This window comes from Macaca mulatta, chromosome 6, assembly GCF_049350105.2.
Source record: "Macaca mulatta isolate MMU2019108-1 chromosome 6, T2T-MMU8v2.0, whole genome shotgun sequence".
Taxonomy (NCBI): Eukaryota; Metazoa; Chordata; class Mammalia; order Primates; family Cercopithecidae; genus Macaca; species Macaca mulatta.
In genome coordinates, this window is record NC_133411.1 from 77,827,360 (window position 1) to 77,848,184 (window position 20,825).

General features: G+C 39.6%; 1 protein-coding gene across 6 annotated transcripts in view; it reads left to right on the forward strand.

Moving 5' to 3' along the window:
• BDP1 (B double prime 1, subunit of RNA polymerase III transcription initiation factor IIIB) overlaps window positions 1-20,825 on the forward strand; it is a 114,838-nt gene that overhangs the window by 16,459 nt on the left and 77,554 nt on the right. For all 6 annotated transcript variants that reach the window (XR_013418373.1, XR_013418374.1, XM_015140253.3 and 3 more), the window contains exons 8-11: window positions 12,908-12,962; window positions 15,568-15,711; window positions 18,454-18,732; window positions 20,049-20,196. Coding sequence is in view for 4 of the 6 variants with exons in the window: in XM_015140253.3 (XP_014995739.3) it covers window positions 12,908-12,962; window positions 15,568-15,711; window positions 18,454-18,732; window positions 20,049-20,196 (626 nt within the window). In the remaining 2 variants the exon portion in view is untranslated. The remainder of the gene's footprint in view (window positions 1-12,907; window positions 12,963-15,567; window positions 15,712-18,453; window positions 18,733-20,048; window positions 20,197-20,825) is intronic.

The following is a 20,825-nucleotide window of genomic DNA, read 5'->3' on the forward strand; positions in this document are numbered from 1 at the left end:
TTTTTGCTACTTTGTTCATGAGGGATACTGATTTGTAATTTTCCTTTACAAAGTCTGTCCTATTTTGATATAAGGCTTATACTGGTCACAGAAATTGAGCTGGAAAGTGCTCCCTCTTCTATTTTATGAAATAATTTGTTGAAGATTAATATTATTTTGTCTTTAACATTTGATAGAATTTACCTGTGAAACTATTTGATTCTGTAGTTTTCTTTGGAGGAAGGGTTTATTTTATAAATTTACTCTTTCATTGATAATTTGTATTTTTCCTCTCTCTCTCTCTGTTTTTTTTTTTTTTTTTTTTTTTTTTTGGAGACAGGGTCTCAGTCTGTCACCCAGGCTGGAGTGCAGTGGCGCTATCATAGCTCACTACAGCCTCAACCTCCTGGGCTTGAGTGATCCTCCCACCTCAGCCTCCTGAGTAGCTGGGACTACAGGCATGTGCTGCAATGCCCAGCTAGTTTTTTGTATTTTTTGGAGAGACTGGGTTTTGCCATGTTGCTCAGGCTGGTTTGGAACTCCTGGGCTCAAGTGATCTGCCTACTTTGGCCTCCCAAAGTTCTGGAATGACAGGTGTGAGCCATTTCTCCCAGCCTCCTTAATAAACCAACTTTTCTTAATGTCAGTTTTAAATTTCCAATTGTTTGTGTGTTGTTATTGATTTTTTTTTTACTGTTTAGCACTTCCATTTACTTTTTGTAAATTTACCGTTCAGCACTTCCATTTACTGTGTTTGTTTTTCTAGCTTCTTAAGATGAACACTTAAAGCATTGATTTTAAAGCCTTCTTTTCTAAAGTAGACATTTACAGCTGTACATTTCCTTTTTGTTTTTGAGACGGAGCCTCGCTCTGTCACCCAGGCTGGAGTGCAGTGGTGGATCTCAGCTCACTGCAAGCTCTGCCTCCTGGGTTCACACCATTCTCCTGCCTCAGCCTCCCAAGTAGCTGGAACTACAGGTGCCCGCCACCACGCCCGGCTAATTTTTTGTATTTTTAGTAGAGATGGGGTTTCACTGTGTTAGCCAGGATGGTCTCCATCTCCTGACCTCATGATACGCCCACCTCGGCCTCCCGAAGTGCTGGGATTACAGTCATGAGCCACCGTGCCCAGCCTGTACATTTCCTTTTAAGCATCACTAGAGCTGTGTCCCACAAATTTTGATTTTTTTTCTTTTTTTTTTTTTTTTTTTGAGACAGTCTTGCTCTGTTGCCCAGGCTGGAGTGCAATGGCATGATCTTGGCTGACTGAAAACTCCACCTCCCAGGCTCAAGCAATCCTCCTGCCTTAGCCTCCCAAGAAGTTGCGACTATAGGTGTGCACTACTATGCTCAGCTAACTTTTGCATTTTTTTGTACAGATGAGTTTTCACCAGGTTGCTCAGGCGAGTTTCTGACTTCTGAGCTTGGCCAGGCATGGTGGCTCATGCCTGTAATCCCAACACTTTGGGAGGCTGAGGTGGGTGGGTCACTTGAGGTCAGGAGTCCAAGACCAGCCTGGCCAACGTGATGAAACCCCACTTCTACTAAAATATAAAAATTAGTCAGGTGTGGTAGCAAGCTCTTATAGTCCTAGCTACTCGGAAGGCTGAGGCAAGAGAATTGCTTGAACCCGGGAGCGAGAGGTTGCAGTGAGCCAAAATTGCATCACTGCACTTCAGCATAGGTGACAGAGCAAGACTCTGTCTCAAAAAAAAAAAAAAAACAAACAACTCTTGAGCTCAAGGCAGATCCTCCTGCCTCGGACTCCCGAAGTGCTGGTATTGTAGGCACGAGCCACTGTGCCTGGCCCGATGTTGTTACTGTTCAGTTAAAAATATTTTCTAGTTTCCCCTGTGATTTCTTCCTTTACTTCTCAGTTATTTAAAAGTTGGTTGCTTAATTTCTAAGCATCTGGGATGTAAGTTTTTATTTTATTTTTTGAGACAGAGCCTGGCTCTGTTTCCCAGAGTGGAGTGCTATGGTGCGACCTTGGCTCACTGCAACCTTTGCCTCCTTGCCACAAACCATCCTCCCACCTTATCCTCCCAAGTAGCTGGGACTATAGGTGTGTGCCACCAAGTCCAGCTAACTTTTTTTTTTTTTTTTTTGTAGAGATGAGGTTTTGCTATGTTGCCCAGGCTGGTCTTGAACTTCTGGGCTCAAGTGATCTGCCTGCCTTGGCTTCCCAGAGTGCTGGGATTACAGGCATGAGCCACTGTGCCGGGCCTAAATATCTTATTGTTTCCTAACCTAATTTTATTGTGTATGTTGATATAATTTGTAATTTAATATTTTTAAAATATATTGATTTATTTTAAAATTTAGCATATTAAAAAATGAAATTTAGCATATTTCCATCTTGGTATGTGTTTCCAGTGTACTTGAAGTTAATGTGTATTCTACAGTTGTTGGATGTGGTGGTATCTAGTTCTGTCAGTTACTAAGAGAGGAATTAAAATCTCCAACCATGACTATGGATGTATTTCTGTTTAGATCTATCAGTTTTTACTTTGTGTATGTTAAAGTTGGTTTGTTGGATGTTGACATTTAGCATGCTGATGAATTTATTCTTTTACCTTTAGGAAATGTTTATTTTTGTTTATTTAGAGACTGGGGTCTCACTATGTTGCCCAGACTGGAGTGCAGTGGCTATTTATAGGGATGATTGCAGCCTCAGTCTCTTGGGCTCAAAAGATCCTCCTGCCTCAGCCTCCTGAATAGCTGGCACTACAAATGTGTGTCACAGTGCCGGGCTCCTGCGTGGTTGTGTTTTTTTAAATTATTGTTACAGAGATGGAGTCTCACTTTGTTGCTCAGGTTGATCTCAAACTCTTGGGCTCAAGCAGTCCTCTCACCTCGGATTCCCAAAGTGTTGGAATTACAGGTGTGAGCCATCCTGACTGGTCCATGAATTTGTTTTTTAATTGTTTCTTTAACCTGCGTCTTCACATTGTAAGTACACATTTTATAGACTACATAGCCTGGTTTTTTTGTTTGTTTTGTTTTGTTTGTTTATTTGTTTTAACCTTGTCAAGGGGCCAGGCTAATCTTGACTGTATTGTTCCAGTTTTAGTATATATCCTACTGAATGGAGCATAGGTCATGCTTTTTTATCTAGTCTGAAATCCTCTGCCCTTTTTTTTTCCCAGGAAGAACTATGTAAATTTTCTAGTAAACATTCTTAGAAAAGCATTACTTTACTGTATATCTCACTGATTTATAAGAAATAACATCAGCCTTAAAAAAACTAGGAAAAAAGATACAGATAATTAAACTTACATGAAAATGGAAAATTATAACAAAAGACTGAGCTTTATACATTTAGTTAAATTAATGAGATTATAATTTAAAAGCTGCATCTGAAAACAAACTTCATTTAATCAACAGCAGTGTTTTATGACTCAAATATACTGAATTTTTTTTTAAAAGAAGGAAACCCACTTTGAAACCATGTTTATTTTAAAACTAGACCTGGGTCAGATGCAGTGGCTCACGACTGTAATCCCAGCCCTTTGGGAGGCTGAGGTGGGTGGATCACTTGAGGTTGGAAGTTTGAGACCAGCCTGGCCAACATGGTAAAACCCCATCTCTGCTAAAAATACAAAAATTAGCTGGGCGTGATGGCTTGTGCCTGTAATCCCAGCTTTTTGAGAGGCTGAGGCATGAGAATCACTTGAACCTGGGAGGCGGAGATTGCAGTGAACTCAGATAGTGCCACTATGCTCTAGCCTGGGCAACAGAGCGACACCCTGTCTCAAAAAAAAAAAAAAAAAAAAATTTGGCCTGTATTCAGCTTAGATTTTTTCCTCTCAGGCTCTGATCATATTTATTTTATTTTGATTTAGGAAGAAAATACTGTTTCTGATGGTATGAAAGGCAAAATTTAAAAGTTTTATGTGTGTTTTTTTTTTGTAATCCTAGTATGGAATTTTTTCCTTCTCTTTTTTCTCTTCTCTTCTGTTCTCTTCTCTTTCTTTCCTTTCTTTTTGGAAGTCTTGCTCTTTTTCTCAGCCTAGAGTGCAGTTGCGTGATCTTGTCTCACTGCAACCTCCGTCTCCTGGGTTCAAGTGATTCTCCTGCCTCAGCCTCCTGAGTAGCTGGGATTTCAGGTGCCTGCCACCATGCCTGGCTAATTTTTGCATTTTTATTAGAGACAGGGTTTCACCATGTTGGCCAGGATGGTCTAAAATTCCTGACTTCAAGTGATCCACCTGGCTTGGCCTCCCAAAGTGCTGGGATTACAGGCATGAGCCACCATGCCTGGCCCCCACTATAAAATTTTAAGAATTATTAATTATTACTGATTAAGGTTATTAAATGCATAACAGTAATTACTTGCCAGCTGTTGGTAGTCTTTTTCTTCTCTAGTTCATCCAGGGAACTCTTAAATTACATCTTCAGCAGAATAATCCTTAAATGTACTTTAATTTTTTTTGAGACAGGGCCTCGCTCTGTTACATATCGTGAAGTGCATGGGCATGATTACGGCTTACTGCAGCCTCTATCTCGGCTCACTGCAGCCTCTTATCTCCTGGGCGCAAATGATCTTCCCACCTCAGCTTCCTAGGTAGCTGGGACTACAGCACATGCCACTATGCTTGGCTAATTAAATTTTTTTTTTTTTTGTAGAGACTAAGTCTCACTACATTGCCCAGGCTGGTTTTGAACTCCTTGACTCGAGTGATCCTCTTGCCTCGCCCTCCCAGTGTTGGGATTACAGGCATGAGCCACTGTGCCTGGCCCTTCAGTGTACTTCATAAGCAAAATGGGAGCTTTTGTTTGGATTTTACTGTTCCTAATTTTATTCTGAAACTCAGTTTTATTCCAGGCCATAAATAACGTATTAACTTTGTAATGCACAGTTGTATCCAATTCAGCAAAACAGTAGTTCATCATCAGGCTGTGTTCACCCAGAGGTTAGGAAAACCAGGATTCGTCACACCTTTTAAAACAAATCTATCTCATGTTATTTGCCAATGTGTAGTTTCAGCCTAAATTCTGACAATGTAATTATATAGATTCGTATCTGTGAGATGAGATATCTTGATTTTCAAAAGGAGCCAAAGGGAGTTCCTCACAGCTTGCCTTTGCCTGGCTGAAGCTGAAAACTTTGTAACTTCATATTGCCAGTGATTTTCCCTTTGCCTTGAAGGAAGGCGAACTGAGGATTCATTTTACCAGTTCAATCACTAAAGCAAGTAAGTCTTAGTATTTGTGATTGTGTGGTCAGCTTTCTCATCTGAGTTGGAAAGCACCGATCCTTTGCTGTTATTTACATCCACCGCTAGGTGGCTTCTTTACCCCCTAGGCCATGCGTTCTTCACCTTCAAGGCAAAAATGCTACCGATTTTCTTCACAATCTGTCTGCTTTCCTCTTCAGGCTTCCTCTAAATCTCTTTATTTTTTTTTTTTTATTTTTTATTTTTTTTGAGACAGAGTCTTGCTCTGTCGCCCAGGCTGGGGTGCAGTGGCCGGATCTCAGCTCACTGCAAGCTCCGCCTCCCGGGTTTAGACCATTCTCCTGCCTCAGCCTCCCGAGTAGCTGGGACTACAGGCGCCTGCCACCTCGCCCGGCTAGTTTTTTGTATTTTTTAGTAGAGACAGGGTTTCACCGTGTTAGCCAGGATGGTCTCGATCTCCTGACCTCGTGATCCGCCCGTCTCGGCCTCCCAAAGTGCTGGGATTACAGGCTTGAGCCACCGCGCCCGGCCTAAATCTCTTTAAACACAAGATTTGCCTTAAATCCATTCCCTGTAAAGCTGGCTGGAGCAGCCTCAATTTGATGAGTTCTAAAAGAACTGGCAGCTTTGAGAAAGCACATCTCGTAAAGTGTTAAAACCCCGGCTTCTCCAAGGCCTAAATTACGCTGCACAGCCACCTTTGCACCAGGAGCTTGCCTCTTTCCAGCTTCCTTTCTCAGCTGCTAGCAAAGTTCAGCACACTGAACCAGCTGTTTATTGGTTTATTATAAAGGATATTGTAAGGGATACAGATGAAGGATTCATAGAGTAAGGTCTGGAAGGGTCTTGAATGCAGGCACTTCTGTCCTGGAGGAGTTGAGGTGCACTGACCTCCCAGCACCTGGTTGCATTCACCAACCGTGAAGCTCCTGAAAATCTCAGCCTTTTATTTGCTTGTTTTTTCAGTAGCCCCAAAGAACATGGCCAGCTTTGCCCTTTTTTCCCTTTTTTTTTTTTTTTTTTTAAGACAGAGTCTCGCTCTGTCATCCAGACTGGAGTACAGTGATGTGATCTCAGTTCACTGCATCCTCTGCCTCCCAGGTTCAAGCCATTCTCCTGCTTCAGCCTCCTGAGTAGCTTGGAATTACAGGCGCGTGCCACCACGCCCAGTTAATTTTTTTTTTTAACTAGAGATGGAGTTTTGCTATGTTGGCCAGGCTCGTCTTGAACTTCCTTACTTCAAGTGGTCTGCCTACCTCAGCTTCCCAAAGTGCTGGGATTATTATAGGCGTGAGCCACTGCGCCCAGTCTCTTTTCCCTTTCCTTTCCTTTTTTTTTTTTTTTTGAGACAGGGTCTTTGTTGCCCAGGCTGGAGTGCAGCAGTGTAACCATGGCTCACTGCAGCCATGGCCTCTTGGACTCAAGCAATCCTCCTACCTCAGCCTCCTGGACCACAGGTGTGCGCTACCGTGCTTGACTAAATTTTTTATTTTTTGTAGATAAGAGATCTTACTATGTTGCCCAGGGTTGTCTCAAATTCCTGGGTTCAAGCAGTCCTCCTGCTTCAGCCTCTCAAAGTGCTGGCATTACAGGCATGAGACACTGTACTTAGCCCTATATATCTTTAAATTCACTTTACAATGAACTTATAATAGTTTAATGAGGCAGCTGGTCCAAGTGTACTGGTGTTTACAACTAAATGATCTCAACTGATAACAGAATTGTTTCTTTTTTAATATTAAATTTTTTAAAAAACCAGCTGACCCATGTTCAGATAAATTTCTTCTTTTCGGGTTTTTTTTTTTTTAGTACAGGGTCTCACTCTCTGTTGCCCAGGCTGGAGTGCAGTGGCATGATTGTGGCTACCTGCAGCTTCAACCTCCTGAGCTCAAGTGATCCCTCCATCTCAGCATCCCAGGTGCCCAAGTACAGGCATATGTCACTATGCCCACGCAATTTTTGTATTTTTTTTGTAGAGATGGGGTTTTGCTATGTTGCCCAGGCTGGTCTCAAACTCCTGGGCTCAAGCAGTCTGCTGCATTGGCCTCCCAGAGTGCAGGGATTGCAGGCTGAGCCACCATACATGGCCCAGATAAATTTCTTTTACCCTACTCTACTTCCACTGCTTTACTTGACTAGCCTTAAAAACAAAAATAAACAGCTGGGTGCGGTGGCTCATGCCTGTAATCCCAGCACTTTGGGAGGCTGAGGCAGGCAGATCACCTGAGGTTGGGAGTTCGAGACCAGGCTGACCAACATGGAGAAACCCTGTCTCTACTAAAAATACAAAATTAGCCAGGCATGGTGGCACATGCCTGTAATCCCAGCTACTCGGAGGGCTGAGGCAAGAGAATCAGTTGAACCTTGGAGGTAGAGGTTGCGATGGCTGAAATCATGCTGTTGGACTCCAGCCTGGGTAACGAGAGAGAAACTCTGTCTCAAAAACAAAAACAAACAAACAAAAAACCAGCTTTCCTTCTCTGTATATAGATATATATGGGTTTTTTGTCTTTTAAGGAAATTGAGTAGAAAAACTAGTTTTTAACATTTAACTATATATTTACCATTTTTGATGTTTTCATTTCTTCCTGTAGGTCTGAATGACAGGTCTACTGTTGAAAAATTTTCTGAGCTTTCATTTTTCTGAATGTTTTTATTTCAACCTTATTTTTGAATGATATATTTTGCTGGTTTGACGGTTTTTTTTTTTTTTGTCTTTTAAAGATATCATTCTGTTTTCTCTTGGCTTTCAGTGTTTCTGATGAAAAGTTGACAGTAATCATATCGTTCTTGCCCCCATATATGATTAATTGTACTTCTCTGGCTGTTTTCAGGATTTCTTTCTTTCTTTTTTTTTTTTTTTTTTAGTATTCAGCTGTATGATGATGATATGCCTAGCTTTAGTTTTGAGTTTGCTGAGCTTCTTGCATCTTTCCCTGTATTTGGGAAATTTTAAATTACTTCTTTTAATAGTTTCTCTGTTTAATTCTCTCGTTCTGGAACTCCACCAACATAGTTTACCCCAAGTGACATTCTACAGGTTACCAAAGCTCTGACCACCTTTTTCCAATCTTTTTTCCTTCATTTCAGTGTTGATAGTTTCTATTGTCATAGCATCAAGTTCACTGACCCTGTCTTTTATCTTCAGTCTTCAGTCTGCTGTTAAGCCCATTTAGTGAATATTTTGTTTCTGATACTATATTTCTTATTTCTGTAATTTCCACCTGGGTTTGCTTTATTTTTATTTTATTTTATTTTTTGAGACGGAGTCTCGCTCTGTCGCCCAGGCTGGAGTGCAGTGGCATGATCTCAGCTCACTGCGAGCTCTGCCTCCCGGGTTTACACCATTCTTCTGCCTCAACCTCCTGAGTAGCTGGGACTACAGGTGCCCATCACCACGCCTGGCTAATTTTTTTTTTTAACTTTATGGAGATGGGGTTTCACCATGTTAGCCAGGATGATCTTGGTCTCCTGACCTTGTGATCCACCTGCCTCGGCCTCCCAAAGTGCTGGAATTACAGGCGTGAGCCACCACGCCTGGCCTCCTCCTGGCTATTTTTTATAGTTTCTATTCCTCTGCTGAGATTTCCCCATCACTTCACTATACTTTCCTCTAAATCCTCAAACATCTGTATAATTAATGGATCCTTTAACTTTTTTGTCTGTTCATTCTAATATCTAGATCACATTGAGATCTGTTAATTTTTTTTCTTTTTATTCTGAGTCTGCTTGCCAGGGAATGGGATCGTGCTATTGTGACTTTTCCTTTTCTTTTCCTATCACATTTTCCTATCTTTTCTCATGTCATGTGGGTTTTAAAAAACAATTAATTTTTTGGTCTCTGTCATGGGTTTGTTTGTTTGTTTGTTTTTGTTTGAGACAGAGTCTCGCTGTGTCACCCAGTCTGGAGTATGGTGGCATGATCATGGCTCACTGCAACCTCTGCCACCCAGGTTCAAGTGATTCTCCTGCCTGAGCCTCCTGAGTAGCTGGGACTATAGGTGTGCACCACCATGCCTGGCTAATTTTTTTTTCTTTTTTTTTTTTTTTTGAGACAGAGTCTCACTCTGTCGTCAGGCTGGAGTGCAGTGGCGCTGTCTCAACTCACTGCAACCTCTGTCTCCTGGGTTCAGGTGATTCTCCTGCCTCAGCCTCCTGAGTAGCTGGGACTACAGGCATGTGCCACCATGCCCAGCTAATTTTTTTTTTTTTTTTTTTTGTATTTTTAGTAGAGACGGGGTTTTACCATGTTGGTCAGGATGGTCTCAATCTCTTGACCTTGTGACCCACCCGCCTTGGCCTCCCAAAGTGCTGGGATTACAGGTGTGAGCCACCGTGCCCAGCTTAATTTTTATATTTTTAGTAGAGATGGGGTTTCATCATGTTGGCCAGGCTGGTCTCGAACTCCTGACCTCAAGTGATCCACCTACCTTGGCCTCCCAAAGTGCTGGGATTATAGGCGTGAGCCATTGTGCCCAACCATTTTTTTTGTTTTGAAATGGAATCTCGCTTTGTTGCCCAGGCTGGAGTTCAGTAGCATGATCGCAGCTCACTGTAACCTCTGCCTGCTGGGTTCAGGTGATTCTTCTGCCTCAGCCTCCCAAGTTGGGATTACAGGTGCACACCACCATGCCTGACTAATTTTTGTATTTTTAGCAGAGATGTGGTTTCACCATGTTGGCTAGGCTGGTCTTGAACTTCTGACCTCAAGTGATCCTTGACGTCCTGACCTCAAGTGACCTCAGCCTCCCAAAGTGCCAGGATTATAAGGAGTGAACCACCATGCCCGGCCAGCCGTGAGTTTTTTTGAAATTGCATACTGGGCTGGGCGCGGTTGCTCATGCCTGTAATGCCAGCACTTTGGGAGGCCAAGGCAGTTGGATCACGAGGTCAGCAGATCGAGACCATCCTGGCTAACACGGAAACCCCGTCTCTACTAAAAATACAAAAAATTAGCTGGGCGTGGTGGCATGCGCCTGTAGTCCCAGCTACTCGGGAGGCTGAGGCAGGAGAATGGCGTGAACTCGGGAGGTGGAGGTTGTAGTGAGCCGAGATCGCGCCACTGCACTCTGGCCTGGGAGACAGAGCAAGACTCTGTCTCAAAAAAAAAAAAAAAAAGGAAATTGCATACCAGACATTGTGAATGATGTGTTGTATAGTGTCTGGATTATGTTTTTTCTTTTGTTTTAAAGAGCATTGGGGCCAGGTGCGGTGGTTCACACCTCTAATCCCAGTACTTTGGGAGGCTGAGATGAGAGGATTGCTTGAGCCCAGAAGTTCAAAACCAGACTGAGCAACATGGCAAGATTCCATCTCTACAAAAACAAAACAAAACAAAACAAAAAAACGCCAGGCGTGGTGGCACACGCAATTCAGGAGGCTGAGGCAAGAGGATTGCTTGAGCCTGGGAGGTCAAGGCTGCAGTGAGCTGTGATCACACCACTGCACTCCAGTCTGGAAGACAGCAAGACTCTGTTTCAATAAACAAAACAAAATAAAAAATAGTGTTGACTTTTGTTCTGGAAAGTCGTTAATTTACTGCTGACCTCTTTGTTCCTGTTAAGGCTTGGCTTAAAGCTTTGTTGAGGCAGATCTAGACTGGTCTTTAATCTAGGACATCCTTTCTCCAATGGGATTTCTTGTCTGATTTACAGAAAATAATTTGAGTTACTATTATATTATTCTTTTTCCAGAACAGTCTCACGGTAGGCATGAGTTACTATTTTCTAAGTTCTCTAAGGATGGTTATACTAATACTATACTGTAAATAGATAAATGAGAGAAGGGAATGCATTGCATACAGTGGCTGCTTTAATGCATTAGTACTTCATTCTCATGCTACATCCCTGGTAGAGAAAGGCTACTCTAGGGTATCGTCTTTATCTCTAATGATGACCTTTCTGGTGTCTGAGGTGAATGTATTTGGGTGTTAGTGAGGTCTTTCCATTAGGATGCACCTGAACTCTGTTGTTGTATGGTGTTTTGTGACTTTTAGCGTCTTCCTTCTGCTCTCATCCCTTTAGCAGCTGTTCTCTTTTAGGCCTTATATTCTGGACATATGCAACCCATACTTAGGCCAAGGTACCATGGAGTACTTCCACCTAGGCATGTGAGGTGCCCCTCACAGTTCCTTTTTAGAGCTATGCTCCTAAAGATTCCCTACTTCTGCAGCCTTAGTTGGATTGCTGTACCCTGTTTAGCCTTCACCTCCCTTTCCTTGGTTGGGAAATTGAGCCCAGGCAGAGAGCCAAGGTAAACATGGGCACATCTTGTCTGTTTTTCTTCTCTCCATGATTGTAGTCTTGCTCTGACTGTTGTCCTTTGCTTGAAAATAATTGATGTATATATTTTGTCAGTGTTAAAAGTCATTCGTGGTAGAGTTGGATATTATCCATAATGAGTTACTTTGTCAGGGCCAGTAGTGGAAATTATGGGATTTATTTTGTGATCATGGAATTTGACCTGTTACTGGTTCTTACCTATGAAATCAATAACTAGTTTCAATACATTCTTCGAGAAAGTTTTAAATTGTTTTGAATTATATTACCAATTAAGTACAATATGAGGTAGCACTGTTTTAGAATTAAATGCCTGAAACCTATTGATGTTTCTTTTAGGACATTTAATTTAATGTTTATAGCCAGTCACTTTTTGTGGAGGTAACATTTGTTAACTTTTGAGGAAATGTTTAAATAACAGTATGATCTTTTAAGGTAGAAATAAGATTATCTTTGAAAACTTCTGTATTGGTAATAAGTTTTGTGAAGAAAAATAAAGAAAAGAATGGGAAAGAAGGGCAACCTGTACATTAAAAGATGTTAATGTCATATCAGGTTTTAAAAATGTGGGTAAGGCTAAACTATAGCATCTAAGAGTACACACTTGGGTCATAAACAAGAAAGTGATTGCTTTACAAGTCATATTAGTGGTTAAGTTCTTTTGAAGGGAGGAAGGGGGCATGAAGTACTTCCTTTGTTTTATGTGATATTCTCTCTCTCCCTCTCTCTTTTTTTTTTTTTTTCCAATAAAAAGCTTTATTTTTTGCTTTTAGTAAAAACTTGTAGATCACTGACGTATAGATGGGAAACATTGGCTGTTTCCTCTCCTACGATGTGTGTATCTTCAGACACATCTTCAGACACAAACTTATGCCCTCAGTCTTCCTAATGACCTTAGGATGGATTGAGCCTTAAGCCTTAAACATCTCCCTCTTAATGGAAGTAATCTGGTAGTAAACTGAGGACAGGGATTTTTGGGGCTGAGAAAAACGTGATGAAATGTGCCTTAATATATAGAAGGTTGTCAAGATAAACTTGGCCTGCTTCAAAATTTCACTTGTTTCTCTATAGCCTTCTCTCCATGCCACTTGAAATATATTAGAACGATGATGTCAGAGGCTTAACCTGATACGAATACTTAATTTTTTTAAAGTTAATACCAGTTACCTTAATCATAGGTTTGATCTGCTTCTGTGTATGTTGACTTTATGTTTTTCTGTCCTTTGTAAATCCAGCTTTCATTGCTGATTCATGCTATTTGTAATGAGAATCAAGAAGCTCAGTAAAAATCTTTCATCCTTATTTTTAAAAAGCCAAAGGTTTAAGTAACTTGCCTATGGGCAAAGACATATTAAGTAGAGAACAGTATGTTATTCCTAAGAGTTTCATTTTAATGCTTACTGCATTTAAGAAAAAAAAGCTTGTTTTATGGGAGAAAATTACCATAGGGTTTTTTGTTGTTGTTAACAGAATAAATTTAAACGTGAAGAGAAAACAAATGGATGGAGAATAGACAAAGCATTCCGTAAGTATTAAGACCTCTTTTACAAAGTATTACTTGGAGAGCCTAAAAAATGACCAGTCTTTTGTCTTTGGCTCCAGTGTGTTTTAGATTTGTTTTGTTCCTGTATTGGCATAAGAGGAAGAAGTCTGAAATTTTTCTGTTTAGCAGTATGGGTCTGGTACTTGCTACAAATATATAGACAGGAGATTATCCAGAATATCTAGGTGCAGGTAAACAGTTTTAAGTCCAAGAAGTTATGGAGGGATTGATGCTACCACTTCTAAGTGTTATTTATTCTGAAGGAACTGTATTGGAGGAGATAATTGTTTCTGGAAGACAGTACTATTAGTTATATAGATGGTTCTTTCTAGTTCTGAATGACTAATCAGTCATTCAGTCTATAACACTGACCACCTACTATATGGTAGTCATTGTTCTAGGTATTGAGTATGTAATGGTGGAAGATATATGGCAGATGAGAATCCTGCATTTAGAGCCCTAAGTCTAATTGGATGGGGGAAGAAAGATAGTGGATAAACATAATTTTAGGTAGTGATTCATTTCCAAAAAGAAGATAAAAGAGAGGGTGGCTGTTTAGATCTCTTTTTCCCTAATGATCATTGGGGGGAAGTTCTGTCTGAAGAGATATACTAGCATTTGAATTTAGATCTTGTCTGAAGGAATGATAGGTATCTTTCAATTTGTAACTAAAATCCTCATTAAAATTAACATTTTTCTTTAAGTCTAGAGAAAGACATCTAAGGATCTATAAAGAAAAATAAATTTACTGTTTAAAATAGTTCTTGTAATTTTTTATTGGAAGATAGGTCTTTTTCTTTTTCACCACACTGGTGGACAGGAATATATTTTTTGTGGATTTATAATTATCAGTATTTTATTATTAATGAATATATTCAATGTCCATTTAGTCATCAGATTAGCCATAGTGCTAATTTTAGGGAAAAAAAATCCAAATGTAGAGAGTACTTACAATTATGTAGCATGTACATTTATTTTATGAGTAGACAGTAAGGTAGGTGGGTAGATTCTATACCCAGTGTTTTATCGGGTCTTTAGGGAAACTGCTTTGCGGAATGGTTCTTAGAAGATCTGGAATATTGTGTTCCTTGGCCCATTCCGTGTTAGAGAAGTGGTCCTGAAACTTTTCATTAAGTTTAACACATTATAGTCAGAAAATAATTCATAAATCTATAAACAGTCTATTTAGAGTGTGAAGCCTTTTATAGACCATTATAATAGATATCGTTAAAATTTATTGATCTTAAACACGATACAGTGTTGTATGCCTGTAGTCCCAGCTACTCTCAGGGGTCGCTGAGGCAGGAGGATCCTTTCAGCCCAAGAATTCGAGGCCAGCCTGGGCAACAGAGCAAGATCCTATCTCAAAACTAAAAACAACTCATTGATTTGGGGGCTTTCTGTTGGACTTTTATTTTATTTTATTTTTTTAGTTAAAACCTATATAGGTTTTTTAAGAGAACTTACGTTTTGAATTTCTCTGAGAACCATGTGGAGATCCTTTATGATTCTTTGAGTCTATGTCTTTCAGAATCATTGTGGAGAGTCAGAACAAATTAAGTCTGGGTCAACAGTGAAATAGGGCCTTCAGGAATCCCAGATTTGGGTTTAGTTTCCTGAAATTCTTTTTATTTTAGTATATACCTTCTTTTCTGAGGCTATCTTGTAATCAAACCAGTCTTCAGCTTATGTGCATAGAGCACCATTTTCTCTACATTTACTGTAAGATTAGATGTAAAGTTCAAGCAAGGATTTGCCTCCTGGCCTGGATTCATTCTTGGAGTGTTCACTGATTACTTTCAGATACAATGCTGTTGATAGGTATTTAGTGGGCATGTTCCTGATTAAATTCATTTACTTCCCACTTTGCTGATTCTTATAAGAGTAAATGGTGAAATGGTTGTGATAAAGGTGGCACCATAGGGCATATGGTGGTGAATAGGCATTTCAAGGACTTCTCAGTCCATAAAAAAATTGATTTATATTTACACACAGTTCAAAGTATAGTTCGAGTTTTGACAAAGAATATGCCTGTGTAACCACTATCCCAAACAATAGAGGAAATGTTTTCATCACTTCACAAGGCCTGTTATGTCCCTTTCTGGACAATCAAATGCTGTCTTCCTGGCCCATGGCAACCACTATTTTCATTTTAATCACCATAGATAGCTTAGTGTGTTCTAGAATATCTTATACATGGTATCATACAGTATGTACCCTAGTATCTGTTTTCTTCCACTCAGTATGTTTTTGAGATTGCCTCAGATTATTGCATGTATCAGTAGTTCCTTTTGTTTAAAACTAGTTTATTTGTAATAAATTATTACAAATTTGTAGTAAACAAATTATTGTTTGTAATAAACTAGTTTATTCCTTTTGTTGCTGAGTGGTGTTCTGATGTGAATTTACCTATTTCTCTGCTAAGACAAAGCTATTTTATTGCTGAGTGGTGTTCTGTTGTGTACTTGTTTATCTGTTCTCCTGCTGATAGACAAACCCATTTGCTTTTGATGTTATGATACTTGAAAAGCTAGAAGTAGTTTTGAAAAATAAAAACTTGAAAGTTCTTTTCCTTTTTTTTAAACAGAGGAAAAGCGCCCTTTTGACTTCGATTTTTTTGCTCATTTGCTTCAGAAAGTTCTTGCTGAAGAAGAGAAAAGAAAACAAAAATCTGTTAAAAATCACAGTTTAAAGGAGAAGAAATCCACCAAACCACGGAAAAATGTAAAAGGTATTGATTTTAAAGGAAAGTGTGCTAGTTTACTTAGTAGTAATAAACTCGTAATGTTGTCCCTCAGGCCTTTGAGAGTTCATGTGTAGCTCAGGTAGTTAAGATCATCAAAGCATCCAGTTGGAGGGAGTATATCTTTTTTCAATCAATTAGTTATCTGGTCCAAAACAATAGCTTTGTTTTAAAATTTTTAACTGGCATGATTGGGTTATTTGATATCTTTCTAGCATAGAGGATAGTTGTAGCCAGTCAAAGAGCATCAGAATTTGGAGTGTCGTATTCTAGTATTAAAAAAATGGAACTCTAATCTTTTGGGGTTGTGACTAGACTGTATTGGTTGAGCATAACATTTCTGAAGGCTAATGTTGACTTGTAAAAGGTAGAAAGACGTTGTATATATGTAGGTATTTTTATTTTTAGGCTTATGTTTTCTTAACTATTTGAACTCTGATCTATGAGGACAATGTTTAGCTGTAATCACATAAAGAAGATGCTTGGAACTATAGGGAACCTTATATGTTAGCTATTTTACGTTTTAGCCCCTTTTGTATTGGTTTTAATCACCAAGAAACAGCCCCAGCGATCGTAAGACACTTTTTCCTAAGGACTCATAGTGTGAGTAGTGGCAGAGGCAGAACTGAAACCTAGGATTGTGAGAGCCTGTGTTGGGGGTCCCCACGACCACCACCGGGGTTTGAGTATTCACCAAGAAGACTAAGGATTCAGCATCCTTTGCCTGGAACATACCAAAATTTCAGATATTCAAAAGGAAAGCAGTTCAGCATAAACCACATTATACGGCTAAGGCACAGTGAACCACTCTTATCAGTTAAGAGTGGTAGGAACCGTTCCCAGAACCAAATTCTGAGACATGACCTGAGGGCCAACCTTGTAAGGAGGATTTTCAAAGGATAGCAGTCAAGCCTGCTAAATTAACTCTTTTCTGTTCAAAGCTGGGCTAGAATTTCTTCTTCTGGAGCATATCTTTTAAAAAGTAGTATTGAGGCCGGGCGCGGTGGCTCAAGCCTGTAATCCCAGCACTTTGGGAGGCCGAGGCGGGCGGATCACAAGGTCAGGAGATCGAGACCACAGTGAAACCCCGTCTCTACTAAAAATACAAAAAATTAGCCGGGCGCGGTGGCGGGTGCCTGTAGTCCCAGCTACTCAGGAGGCTGAGGCAGGAGAATGGCGGGAACCCGGGAGGCGGAGCTTGCAGTGAGCCGAGATCACGCCACTGCACTCCAGCCTGGGCAACAGCGTGAGACTCCGTCTCCAAAAAAAAAATAATAAATAAATAAATAAATAAAAAGTAGTATTGATAACTGCAAAATACCTTTATTCTCAGTAATCTTTTTTTTTTTTTACTTGCACATAATCCTAGAAGATTAAAATATATATCTTCTTGTGATTATCATGTTATAGGTGATAACATGAGTAACTCACTGTATCTTATTTAATGTAAGAACTTTTTTTTTGAGACAGGGTCTCACTTTGTTGCCCAGGCTGGAGTGCAGTGGCCCGATCTTGGCTCACTGAATTCTTCACTGCTCGAGTTCAAATAGTTCTTTCACCTCAGCCTCCTGAATTGCTGAGATTACAGGCACGTGCCACCATGCCTGGCTAATTTTTGTAATTTTTCGTAGAGATGGGGTTTTACCATATTGGCCAGACTGGTCTTAAACTCCTGACCTCAAATGATCTGCCCACCTTGGCCTCCCAAAGCACTGGGATTGCAGGTGTGAGCCACCATGCCCAACCAGAACTTTTTTTTTGAGATGGAGTTTTGCTCTTGTTGCCCAGGCTGGAGTGCCTTGGCGCCATCTCAGCTCACTGCAGCCTCCACCTCTCCAATTCAAGCGATTCTCCTGCCTCAGCCTCCCAAGTAGCTGGGATTACAGGCATGTGCCACCATACCCAGCTAATTTTTGTATTTTTAGTAGAGATGGAGTTTCACCATGTTGGCCAGGCTGGTCTTGAACTCCTGACCTCAAGTGATCCACCTGCGTCAGCCTCCCAAAGTGTTGGGATTACAGGCATGAGCCACCATTCCCAGCCCAGAGTTTTGCTGTTATCGCCCAGGCTGGAGTGCAATGATGCGATCTTGGCTCACTGCAACTTCTGCCTCCCGTGTTCAAGTGATTCTCCTGCCTCAGCCTCCTGAGCAGCTGGGATTACAGGTGCCTGCCACCACGTCCAGCTAATTTCTGTATTTTTAGTAGAGATGGGGTTTCACCATGTTGGCCAGGTTGGTCTCGAACTTCTGACCTCAGATGATCTGCTCGCCTCAGCCTCTCAAAGTACTGGGATTACAGGTGTGAGCCATCGCACCCGGCCTGTATTAAATGCATTTTCAATTTACAGTATACTCAACTTATGATGGGTTTATTGGGATGAAACCCAGTATAAGTCAAGGAGCATCTCTATATGTAATTGTTTTTGTTTAATAAAAATGAGATTTTAAAAAAAAGATTTTATGTGTATCTTGTTCTGCTTGATTTTTTAATGCAACAGTATGCTTTGAAATTTTCATGTGACTGCATATAAACTTACCTCATTATTATTATTGGCTCCATGGATTTTTATATATTATTTAGTCATTTCCCATTGGACATTTTAGGTTGTCTTTAGGTTTTTTGTTCTTGCAAATAAATACTACAGAGGACATCTTTGAGTCTCTTTTCCACCTTCACAAATTTTTCTTTAGGTTGTTTGCATATTTATAGTCGTTTCTCTTGTTTTCAGTCAAAAAAATTGCCTGTGAAAGAGTGAATGATGATCCAGATGAGTCTATGAGTTCTAGAATTTCAGACACAGAAAGATCTCAGAAGGATGCTCAGACAGTTGACGAAGAGTCTCTGACCTTATCAGGGAAGGATGCAGAACAGGTTGCATTAGAAGTAGACCTAAATCAAAAGAAAAGAAGAAGGAAGAAGCAAGATGGAGTTAATGAACTGGAAGTAAACAATCTTTTAGAAAATGCCACTGTTCAGGCGGGTCCTTCTAAAGGAGAAAAACACAAGAGTAAGTTTCTTACATATTTAAAAAGCCTCTATATTACTTGAGAAGACATGTACAGCAATATGGTATGTAACTTAATTTTCTGTCTAGATAGCAATTAATGGTGCTTATTAATTGGTTCTGTACTCATGGTACTGTGCTAACTCTGTTTATTTTTAATTAAAGAAAAAAGTTTATTGTAAAAAGAAAATTAAACAAATTAAAGTGGGGAGATTGTTCTCTAAAGTTTGTTTCTAAGTTGTGTCACCTCCTGTGCATTCCCATTAACTATGATTAGAAATCACATGTATATATAGTTTGAAGTGTGTTGCTTATGTCTGTTAATAAAGCACAGGTTTTCGTGTTGTACCTCTACAGAGCACCTCTGTGAACCCAGAAGGGGTTAATTCCTATAAAAGAACTAGAGGAATATGTGTTCCTTCCATTTTTCTTTTTTACTCTTTGAATGCAAACATATTGCCACTTAAGAGTTGCTTGGGATGAGGGCTAAGAGTTTGAGGGGGAGTCTTGGTCCCTTTCCTTAAGAATTCATATGTACATTATTTAAAGCCGATAACCAAGGAAAAGGTAGGAGCAGACCAGAACAACCTTTCTATAAAATTTATGTTTTCTGTAGTTCAGATTTACCAATCTGATTTTAATATAAGAGTCCTGGTAGCTAACATCGCATGCTTTGTAGGCATCACAATATTATGCTCTTTTTTGGCTTATCATTAGAGTCATTACGTATAATGCAGAACAGCTTAATGATTCACAACCAGATTTTAGAAATCAAACAGACCTTGCTTTAAATTCCAGCTTTTTTACTTGCTTAAGTATTGTATTGGGCAAGTTACTTAAGATCTCTGAACTCAGGGGTTCTCTATGAGGTTAATATTAATATCTTTTAACAGGTTTGTTTCAAGTATTAAATGAGATAATGCATTTGATGGACTTAAGGGTTCCAGCCACTTAATAAGTACTTAATAAATGATAGCTATTACTTTGTTACTAATTGGTATACTTCTGAAGGAGCAAAAGAATAGTTAAGTCAACTTTTAGTTTCCTTACTTGACATATAAAATAAGCCACTTTAAATACTTAGAATTTAAGATAAAAGAAAGATGCTATAAACTATCCAAGAAGCTTGGGCTGATCCTCATCTATGTTAAGTTTTTATTGTGGTCTAAAAATAAGATGTGTGCCTTGCAAATAGGAATTTGAATGTTGAATGGATTAAGATTTTGTAGGAAAAGACAGTGTTATAGGTAAATTCCTTTGTGCTTTAAAATATGTTTTTGCTGTCATTTTTTAGAATAACATGCATTTTGTATTTGTAGATAAATGTCAGGCTATAAGGCCCGAGGTAAAGGAAGGTGAATGCAGTAAGGAGCAGATGCTTTCCTGCACACAAAACGTAGATGGCATTGTGGGTTTTGCCTCCAGTGAAAAAGTTGAGAAAACAACTGACCCCATCCTTTCATTAAGGTATTTTCTGTGTGTTTTCTGGTTTTACCCACATCTGTTGATTACTGAGAAAGGAGTGTTGAAGTCTCCATCTGTAATTGTGGATTTGCCTGTTTCTTTTTTTCAGTTCTATTTGTTTTTGCTCCATATATTTTGAAGCTCTTTTGTTAGGTGTGTACATATCTAGGATTGTTTTGTCTTTTTGGTGAAATTCCCTTTATCATTGTGTACTATCCTTCTGTTATTGCTCTTTTTTTCTGATGTTTACTTTGCCATTGTAGCTTTCTTTTGGTTGGTGTTTACATGGGTTTATCATTTTCTATAATGATTTTCTTTGTCTTTGGTTTTCATTAGTTTGAATATAATGTGTCCTGCTCTGTGTGTGTGTGTGTGTTTTAAAATCTTAATTTGTAATATAAAAACATGAGATTTACCCTCTTAACAGATTTTTTATGTGTACTATACAGTATTGTTAACTATAAGCACAGTGTTGTATTGCCGATCTCTGGAATTTTTTTTTACCTTGCATAACTGTACCTCTGTACCTATTGAACAGCAACTCCCATTTCCTCCGCCTCCCAGCCCTTGGCAATCATGATTCTCTCTTTTTCTTTTTTGTTTTGTTTTGTTTTGTTTTTGAGATGGGGTCG